The sequence below is a fragment of the Pocillopora verrucosa genome, chromosome 2 (genome assembly GCF_036669915.1).
Source record: "Pocillopora verrucosa isolate sample1 chromosome 2, ASM3666991v2, whole genome shotgun sequence".
Lineage (NCBI taxonomy): Eukaryota > Metazoa > Cnidaria > Anthozoa > Scleractinia > Pocilloporidae > Pocillopora > Pocillopora verrucosa.
In genome coordinates this window covers 9,091,539-9,102,137 of record NC_089313.1, presented here as the reverse complement: position 1 = coordinate 9,102,137, position 10,599 = coordinate 9,091,539, and the positions used below count along the sequence as shown (strand labels likewise).

The 10,599-nt window shown below is 37.6% G+C and overlaps 2 protein-coding genes across 2 annotated transcripts; both read left to right on the top strand.

Moving 5' to 3' along the window:
• The first annotated feature begins 967 nt into the window (after positions 1 to 967).
• LOC131799557 (uncharacterized protein PF3D7_1120000-like) lies at positions 968 to 3,668 on the top strand. Its single transcript, XM_059117276.2, has one exon. It carries the CDS (start codon positions 1,200 to 1,202, stop codon positions 2,523 to 2,525), a length of 1,326 nt encoding a protein of 441 aa, XP_058973259.1. The 5' UTR covers positions 968 to 1,199; the 3' UTR covers positions 2,526 to 3,668.
• Positions 3,669 to 5,205: 1,537 nt separating this feature from the next.
• Positions 5,206 to 10,599, top strand: LOC131799543 (phosphoserine phosphatase). Its single transcript, XM_059117258.2, has 7 exons — positions 5,206 to 5,491; positions 7,098 to 7,182; positions 7,548 to 7,597; positions 7,779 to 7,924; positions 8,436 to 8,532; positions 8,913 to 8,967; positions 9,340 to 10,599. Exons 1-7 carry the CDS (start codon positions 5,256 to 5,258, stop codon positions 9,553 to 9,555), a joined length of 885 nt encoding a protein of 294 aa, XP_058973241.1. The 5' UTR covers positions 5,206 to 5,255; the 3' UTR covers positions 9,556 to 10,599.

Below are 10,599 nucleotides of genomic sequence, written 5' to 3'. Positions count from 1 at the left end.
AAATATTCGAACATGTGACATTACTTTCACTTCCCACGAAAATCAAATCTCGATTTTCCACCTTCCAGTCTGTGTGAGACTCGTTCAACAGAAATGATCACAAAATCTGCCCGGAGCGAAAAGCGGCAGTCTAAATAGGGAAACTTGCTGTGTTTTGTAAACTTTCGCCGTTATGTTTTCGCTCGGCCTATTTGTTTGTTTGTTTGTTTTTTTTTTATCGCTGACGGTGAGCTTGAGGTTTTCCGTGAATCATTAGTGGTAAAAGCTGGGAAATTCGTGAGGAAATTTATGAGGTTAGTTATTCCAGAGGAATGCAAGGAACTTCAGCGATGATTATTTTTTATAAAATAATTCAAATAGTACGCGCTCTGATTGGCCATAAAACCATTTTACATGAGCGTATGTAAACACGGTTTTCGTTCCTGTTTTATTGGTTATTTTATCAAAGAAATGTAAAATGGTTTCCGTGTTTACATAGCCTGATGTAAACACTTGGGAGGTTGGTAGAACACTCGATAAGCTGGAAACCACTCCGCTTCTCGTCGTGGTTACCTACGCTTATCTCGTGTTCTCCCAACCTCCCGCGTGTTTACATCAGGCTATGTAAACACGGAAACCATTTTACATTTCTTCACTGATAATCACTGAGAGGATGACTCACTGGAATTAGTTTAGTAATGGCCAAGCACTCAACCCTCTATAGTGAATGTCTTTTTCGAGGAAACTTGTGCCCAGTTGTATAAAGAGCGGATAACGCTATCCAACAGATAAGTAATAGCAAAACGTGTAGTGTTACCCACCGGATAAAGATTTATCCGGTGGATAGCGCTATCCGATCTTCGAACAACCTGGGCCTGATTAAAATACTAGCCAATCAAGGACGTTATTTAAGCATATTAACCGAAAACTAGACTCATCATAATGATTGCCTTTTTTCCGAGAAAACCTTATTGAAATGTTAGCCAATCACTTGATTTATCCATAACCAAATACCAGACCATTTACGATGATTGCCTTTTTCCGGGAAAATTCGGTTGAAATATTGGCCAATCACTGGACTTTATTTAACAAAAGGCGAGCACGGAGGCTTATAAAGTGGTTGTCTTTCCGAGAAACTCGACTTGTTTACTTGCCAACAGACGTTATTGTGAATATATCAAACTCTTCTAACTTGTAAAGATAGTTACCGAACTAAGAAAATGGCTTCTTACATGGATGAACCGAGTACGAAGAAGCAGCGTTTGAATCCAGAAGAGTCACAGCTCGAAGGTCAGTCACACTCCAGAAATATTACGCTAGACATGGCAAAATATGACGAGTGGGTTCGTAAACTATCAGATGAAGAACTTGTCAACATATTTGAGCTGGGAGTCGCAGTGAAAGAATCCGTTACCCTCACAGTGGATGTTAATCAAAAGTTTATGAAGGAGACGCTGTCTTCTCAGATGGAACCGATCCAACAACGCGTTTCCGACATCGAGAAAGAAATAAAGGCCCAGGTGGAAACTGTGAAAGATAACGTCAGCAAAGATGTGAAAGCACTGACAGGCGATTTGAAAACGGATATACAGAATGCACTCGCTCCGAAGATAAAAGAAATTACAGGCACAATGAACAACGTTGAAAAGAATGTAAATGATCAAGTGCTGAAGGTGCAAAAGGAATTAACAACTAAAGTCTGTGAAGGCATTGAGGGAATGACGAGCAATGTGCTTAGTTTCAAAACCGACTTAAGCAAAGGCATTGAGAAAATCGGAGGAACATTAAAGACAGACGTAGACGAGATTGCCGCAAGAGTTCCTGCACTCAACACATTAGAAACGAGGATCAAGGATTCTGAAACCCGTATCACTAAATCATTGGAAAAGCATGGAGAAAAACTGGATTTGATATCAACCGCTTTACAAAATCCACAGAAGAAAGGAGCTCGGGCTGAGAAAGACGTACTTGAGATTCTCAACCAAAACCTTCGCAGAAGTAACTTCACCTTCAGAGACGTTACCCGTGAGAAGGGGAAAGGAGATATAGAGGCAGATACCCCTGATGGTCACAAAATCATGATTGAAATAAAGAGCTGGGAGAATACTGTGAGTAAAGATGCGATTGAAACGTTTGAGGGAAACCTTGCGAGGCTTCCTCACTTTAGAGTTGGCATCTTACTTTCGATGAAGAGTGGCATCGCCAACCGATCTAAAAGAAGTGAATTTGAAGTTTTGTTTAATGATGATCGAAAGCAATACATGATCTACGTTCCAAATGCCCTTTACGAGGAGTATGTGATTGTGTGGAGTGTCTTGATGGCCAGTCAATTGGCAAACATGCAGGTTGGGGAGCTTGGAGAAAAGAAGACCCAAGGCCTGCGGAAGTTCTACGAGGAGTTTCAAAAAAATGCACAGTACAGTAAGAAAAGCAGAGCAGACCTTCAGGCTCTAAGGGTGTTAGTACAGCAGCTAGAAGGAAACGTCGTTCCCATCCTCGATACTGTCGACAAAGCGACAAAAGATCTCAACAAACTGTTAAATTGAAATCAAAAGCGTATTTTCGAATTTAGACACTGTCAATTAGAGAACTGACTGCGAATCATCGTAATATCTTATTTTTTTTTATAAAATCTTTCATAATATCTAAAACTTCAGCTAAAAAGATTACTCAGGCAACAAAAGTTATTATCTCAGCTTAATTTAAGAAGTTTCAAGATCTTTACTAGCATCAAGACTTACTAGGTGTTCTGGTCCTTCGAACCCTGTTCCATTGGCTTGCTCCCCACAACAAACGAGACGTATGTCTTCATCATTAGTGTAACCAGATTTATTCAAAGCAAAATTTCGTGGTGAAACGAGAAAGCGTTTTCACCTGCGAGCACACAATTACAATCCCCGACAATAGCATGGAAAATCAACACCCTAATACCTTGCGATGAAATACAATGCTTAACTGTGTTTGTGACGCTAGACGCGTGACACGTGTGACAGAACAATAAGGTCGAGAGACATAGCGGCTTACATATTTCTGGTGGATGATCATTGCTCTGGGAGTTATTTAACGCGGAAGAGGCATTTAATCACGATTATCAGGGCAGCCGGAGTGCAGAGTCATTACTTCGTCTCCTCAACCCTGAAAGCTCTGTTGCACCATTCACAACACTATTTCGGTCGAGTAATTTCTGTGACATTGAACACCAAACTTCTGTAATACCGTTAACAGGAAGATTAATTAGAAATTGGGCGTGTAAGGAAATCAGAAGAGGCCATACAATCCGTTGAATATGAAAAAGCCTGCCACTGCACTTTTTAGTTTACAGTTTGAGTGATTTACCTATTATCAATACTTGTGTTTCGGCAGTGTACCAGACGCTGCTGTTAGTGAACACATTCAACGGTATTCAGTGGGGCTGAAGCGAAGAGCTGTTTTAATTTTGTGTTGTCGTTTACTAGGGGCACAAGGTAAATTTGACTATATTTGTTTGCCACCCACGCTTTTACTAGTGTAGTGTTTTTCTTCTGTCTCTTAGCCTTCCGCAAAGAAGGGACAGAGCGGTCCGCGATTTCAAATAAGTTGTTTACTGTACAACTTGTTCTTTCATTCTAGCTTCACCGATTCAAATGATTTTGAAATCGTGCCCGATGAATCTTGATTGGATGTATTTTGGATAAAATGGTTAAAATCTTGATGATATTTACGTTCTATGGAAGTGATTAATGTACCAGTCACCATAAAAAACACCGAGAGGTGATTCTAGATGTCCTAGCAAATGCCTGACGGATAGTACCCTTCTTTGGCGTACTTGTGTCGATATGGTAAATGTAAATGAAGCAGCAGGAGAATGGTGTAAAGTAACTCAGGCCATCGAAATTTAGCGGTAGAAATGTGCGTAATAGCTGGAGTATTCTCTGATCCCCAATGCAAAAGGAATACCATGTAATATTTTGCGATAAGATACCTATCTTATCGCAAAATATCAAACTAGTAAGGTAATGTTTACTAGCATCAAAAGAAGTGCATCTTTTTGGAAGTAGTGCAAAATTTGGTGAACCCAGACTTTTGCATGAGAGTGTGAAGAAAATCAGATTCAATGAAAGAAGGATACACTGCTGGCGCAAGAAGCAGTGGGGAACTGGAGAGTTTAAATTTTAGCATGATCTTTGGAGTACTCCCTTACTAACGCCCTTCACTTCGAATTTAATTCAACGTTTCCTCGGGCTTCCGCCCTTCGTTTACCGGCCTGGCAGTAATTAAGGGGTATAGGACTGAAATATTATGGGTCACCAATCAAAACTTAAAGAAGCCTATGTGGCCCTGTATTCTAAAGTAGAGCAACATTTTGTCTTTTGTTTGTTTTTTGTTTTGTTTGTTTGTTTGTTTTTTTGTTTTAATCAAACGCCCCGCTTTTGCTTAATCCGTAACAAGTGGGTAGCCAAAATGGTTCTCAGTTGCTGCTATCTTGGTGTTGAAATGTTCTTTGTTATTCACCTCCGAAGTGGCCAATCAGTGAGCTTGGAAATTGCTCCGTGCACTCGTGTGCTCTTGCGTAGTGAAAACAATGTCATGGTGTTATTTTACACTTAAAGTTTCATGACACAATTGAGACGAAAGTACAATTTTCTTTATTTCATCACCGAGCTAAAAAATTACCATCCCTCTTGATGTGTTAACGCATAACTGATCCTTGCTGGACGAGTGTCACATATGAACCTCATTGTGGCATGGCTTACTTTAGAGAGTCTCTGAAGCTCAAAGATAGAGTAAAGAATGTCTTGCGTTTAACCCTTTACAACCTAACATCAGTATTCATATTCTCCATACTGTTCTCTGTACATTAACTATGGTGCTGACAAGGAGAATTCGTCTAACAATAAAGAATTTCACTAGTTTGTGATCATTTCCTTTATTCTCGTGACATTAATGTGTAATTCAGTAGTGGATGTAATGCTAATCGATTGGATTCCCGGTACAGTAAACATAGCGTGATCTCATATCTCAGTGGAAAACCACATTATGACGTGCTTACGTAAGCGGTCTGAGCTTTCTATGGTCGGTTATTTTCCATACGACATTGTGGATAATGGAAGTTTTACTTGGATTTAAATGCTCATCTTTGAGTCCAACGTGTTTTGATGATCTCGAAACTCCGTTGAATTTCACGTTAAATATTTCTTTGCTCATCACTTGTTCCTGAGACTCAGTACTTTTACTGTTCTGTATCAAGTATTTTTCCAGAGGCCTGGGTATGAGTGTATGTCTCGCGGATAAAATGAATGTGTCGGCCGAAAGTTATATCACTTCACCGTCGCTTTTCAACTTCTCTTGTACGCCAGCTGATAATCAGTAGTAAATCTAAACGATATTTATCCACAATGGTAATTCAGCAAGCGAAACAAGTGTGGAAAAAGGCGGACGCTGTCTGTTTTGACGTGGATAGTACAGTCATAACGGACGAGGGCATCGATGAACTTGCCGCATTTTGCGGAAAAGGGAAAGAAGTATCACAATGGTACGTTGTCATGCAATTATTTCAATTTATCAGAACTTCTCTTCGATAGTATACCGTTTATAGGAAAGTATTTGGTCCCTTAATATCCCGGTAAGGTCTACTTTTAATCGGGATGATGTAACAAAACAGTATTTACATAAATCGTTATCTAGCCGCCAGCGAGAAATAGGAGCGCCTAAATGTTTCTTTCGCCCCAAAATTTTAGTCTTTTAAAGGTGTTTAAGGTGAAATGCTAGTGTAAGATCCTTAAATTTAATCAGAAACGTCTCTGTGTGGGTGATTCGGGAATAAACTTTTAACGTTGTATTATCAACTGGAGATTCATCCATCTTCCATACTAAGTTAATCGATGGGGTCCACCTACGGAAACATGTGAAAAGAAGGCTAAGTTTGATTAAGTATGGCTTAAAATCGATCGTTCTCTTAATTTCGGTGTAGAGAAAAAAATGACTCGTTTATTCGGTGAGGTCTATTTCGGCTCCATCCCACGGCTGGGCAAACCCAGCACGCTTTGTTCACGTGAGACTGTCACACGAGGGAACGTAACACTGTGTTACTTTATCACGTTGCTACCGACCTTTGGACATTGTGACAGAAACTCGTACCAGGCCACTCGTTCCACAAATGGAAAAGCCTTTCCTAAAGACACCTCAGGTAATTTTTTGGTTAGTAAAAATATCCCAGTTTTGAGAAAATATATCTACATGAGGATATTTTGAATAGATGCAAGGCTTTCTTGGCTGAATTCTGTGTTTTCCATAGTGTTCTATTGGAACAATATTCACCTGTTGGCAAGAAAAGTCATCTATCAACCAATCAAGTTTTTTGGGGAGAAAACATCTTAAATGTGCATCCATGTTGTCTCGTTTTTGTTACTGTTAGTATTTCCACTACACTTGAAAACATGAAATTTTTTTATTTGTGATTGACAATTTTGGAATAGTTATGCAAATGATGTGTTATTCAGGCATTTTCAGATGTATTTAAAATTTTTTGTGATATTGGAAACCAAGTGATAATTTTTGTTATTAAGTTATGCAAGGTAAGGTATTTGTCATTTTGGAAAGACCTAGAACTGGCAGTTTTGGAATATTTTTTTAGGGAGATGTGACAGTGAACTATTTTTGATGTTAATAGTTCGAGTCTTAATCTTTGATCAGAACCTGTAAAAATGTAACTCCTTTAAACAACGAGATAACTCTACCACTGTATGCATTTGTTGAAGGGACTATAATCACATTCATTTGTGACCCTTGCATCAATCATATGTTTTCTATGTTTTGTGAATATGCTGAGGTATTTAAGCTCTAAACTTCCCCTTCGATGAAAATTGTGTTATGACCTATTAATTAAAATGCCAACAAATGAAAAAGCTTGCTCTAAAAATCCTATTTTCATGAATTTATTAGAAATGTCTCGTTTTCAATTAAAATGTGGCATAAACCCTCAGTAGCTTGTCTCTCACCCTACATGTTCATGGCTTTTTTTTATGCATTCATTGGTGTATTGCTTGTTTAGTGTCTTGAACCTTTTTGCAGGTTCATGGTTTTCACTTTTGAAGGTAACAGATTTCTGATTCACGATTTCAATGTTAATCCCTTTGCAGGACTACTAGAGCAATGGGAGGGGGTATTCCATTCAGAACAGCACTTAGGGAGAGACTGGGAATTATTAATGCATCAAGAGAGAAGGTTTGTTCAACGTGTTAAGTTATGGAAAAAGAAAGCAAGAGATTATCACTTTTCCTTATGAACTTCAAAGAAGTTCTTGTACACTTTTCCATTTCTCATTTCACTTGATTTTAAGAATTTTTTATTTATATTCTGTGGTAATCTTGACCAGTGTAAACCGTCATCATTCCTATTTGGTGTCTGTTTTCCCTATCCAAGTAATTTCTGTGGTTAATTGCTGGGTTTTTTTTGTGATTTTCCATGATACCATTAGTGGCTGTGGAAAATGTGAAGAAGCTCCTTCTCATTTCTGTATTATAAACCTTGAAATACAAGATTGATCTTACATGGCTATTTTTTTCTTTTTTTGTTTTGTTTTTTTCCAGCTTCATGAGTTCATAGAGAGAAATCCTGTCCATCTCACACCAGGAATAAGGTACATTTAAGAAGTTTTTTACTAGGACAGTTTTGACTAAGTATATTGATTCCTCACCCATAAATGTAGGTGCCTCTTTGTTTGGAGCACTAATGATGATGTGAATGTTTTGTTGAATCTTTGATTTTATTTGAGACTTATTGTATGTAAAGTTAACTATATGATTATGATTTAATTTTAGGGAGCTAGTGAATAGGCTTCAGGAACAGGGTACTGCAGTTTACCTTGTATCTGGTGGATTTAGAAGAGTTATCCAGCGTGCTGCAGAACAACTTGATATACCAGATGAAAATATATTTGCCAATAGACTGCAGTTTGATGATGAAGGTACTGTTTGGTTCTTTATTTTTTCTTTTTGTTTTTTCTTAAGTTCAGTATTAATTGGTGATCTTACCCTGCTCGTGGCTAAATATTGGAAAATATTATTTAGACACCTCTTAATTCCAGCATAGAAGTTAAATGTAACATTACAATTGACATCTATATCAGCCTGCTAACCCATGTATCATAGGCTACTTTTCCTTCCCTCCATTCCCCCTTCCCAGCAAATGGTTAAGTTTTCTTGAAAATTAGTTAGCTAGTACTCAATTGTACTCTTATGACCCATATGTAGCAAAGTAGTCTCAACAATGATTGTAACTTTTCTGGTGATAAAAATGATATATGGTTTATTGAGGTAAATGAAAGTGTAATGAGCTGTGGTCAGATTTGGTGGCTTATGTCTTAGAAATACAAAGAGTCGCCAGAAATCTGCAAGTGAAAGGGTTAAAGGGGTTACTTAAGGTACAATATCTTGGTGTTTTCTTTGATTTAAAGAATCTGGATTTCTTCTTACTAGGGCATTACAACGGCTTTGATGAAAATGAGCCCACCTCAGATTCTGGAGGGAAGACCAGAGTACTAAAGCTTTTGAAAGAAAAGTATGGATACAAAAGGTAAAAACAGTATGCTTGAATGATACAGCTGTTGGTCCTAGTGTGCAAAAGGGCAGCAACTTCTTCAAAAGCAATTTCATTGGAGGCCAGAGTGGGAATAAAAATTAATTGTGGTACTTTTGAAAAGTTTGAGCTTAGTTTGGGAGTGAAGACAGTGAATGGGAAAGTTTCTATGCTTGTACATTAGTTGTAGATGGTGTGACATGTACTTCATGCAAACTCCTTGTTCCAATTAGGACTTGATACATTGTCAGTTAACTTAACCTTAAACATAGGCAACTTTTTCGCAAGTCAGTGAGAAACAGTATCAGAACAAATCAGTTGTATTTTTTTTGTCTCTAACATTTCCTCTCATCAAACTTTGATCTGTTGGCTTTCAGTTTGGTTATGATTGGTGATGGGGCTACAGACCTAGAGACATTTCCATCTGCAGCTGTGAGTACCAGTTTGTTGTTGTTATTGTTTTTACATGATATATTATTATTTTTCAAGTGAATAGTTAGTTAAGTAAGATTAAGACTCTGGTTGTTTGCAAGCTGGTATGTAGTGTTATCAATGGGACAAATCGCCTTCTGCTCCTTGAGAATTGGTTAGACATGGGGAATGGAGAACTGAATCACTGAAATAAGTGAATCATATCAATATTGACCATTTGAACAACTAAGATGAGGCAAATAATGAAGATTTGGTTTATTTTTGTAATGCATGGTAGAGAGACACGATAACTTGAGTAGAGGATGTTCATGGTTTATTTTTAAATTACAGTTATGTAGTGCTGATATTTATTCAACTTGTTAAACTTTTCAGGACACATTTATTGGCTTTGGTGGTAATGTTGTGAGAGAAAAGGTGAAGGCACATGCTCCATGGTATGTGACTGACTTTAAAGAGCTTTTAAAAGAGCTAAACCCATCCTCTCAAAATGGAGCAACTGAAAATGGAGCATCAGAACATCTAATGAATGGATTGAATGGAGCAAGTGAACATGTAATCTCTGGAGTAAATAGCAAACACTACATTTGAAGGAAGCAATGCAATGAACAGATCTGTCAGGACACAGGATTAATTTTCATTTGAGAGACATTTTAATTATATACCACAATCCATTGCATCATCCATTGTGTGCTGACTTTTACATATCAATGATATAAATAATTATTTATTGACAGTACAAAATAAATGAATCGCATGAGAGGGTTTTAAATCAAAGAAATTATTTTCAATTCACAACAGTGTTCAAAAATTTTCAGCAGACATTGTGGCCTCAAGATTATGGCTGTACAGTCAACCAACCCAAGAAATCTTTTTATAATTTGAGGTTTCTTCAGAACACTAGAGTTATGGTCTTACCACTTCTGTTGAACATGAACTGTTTTTTCCTACACAGCGTTGCAAAATATAACTCGATGTCTCTACTAATGTTATGCTATTTTCAAGTGGTACAGTATTTCTCGGCAAATGTAAAGCTGTTTCTTTTGAAAGCTAATATATCTCTTTTGTAAATGTTGTGATCTGCTTGTTATTTGAGATTGAGAGTGACATAAACAAAAACAACTTTGATATTAATCATTTTAGCAACTTTGCACGCACAGTGCATGTCCTCAGATAAAAGCAATAGCTTTGGGTACATTAGGAACATGTTTGATAAAAATTCCTAGTTGGGTATTCTTTGTCATATCTGATTGATGGAGATGGATGGTTGGGGTCAAACAACTTTTTGAAACTTTGAACTGCGGTTTCGCGGTTGTCTACTGTGAAATAACTTATGATCCTTGCAGTCTGATTGGTTCTCACGGGTGCAAGCCAAATCGCACCATTTTATGCTCTAATTAGCATCTTTACCAGCCAACGAGATGGCTTTACTAAAACAACCGATCAAATTTTAAGGGTTGTTTAAAGAAATCAATCAAATTGCAGGAAAATGAGGGCAACTTTTAAAACTTTTCACCAACTAGCTAAATATACTAGGTCAATAGGATATTTGTGCGGACTTGTATTGCGTGCAACTGAATTTTGGAAAGTAGTGTTAGAACTCGTTATCCCAGATTAAGAAAAGGCCTGAAACAA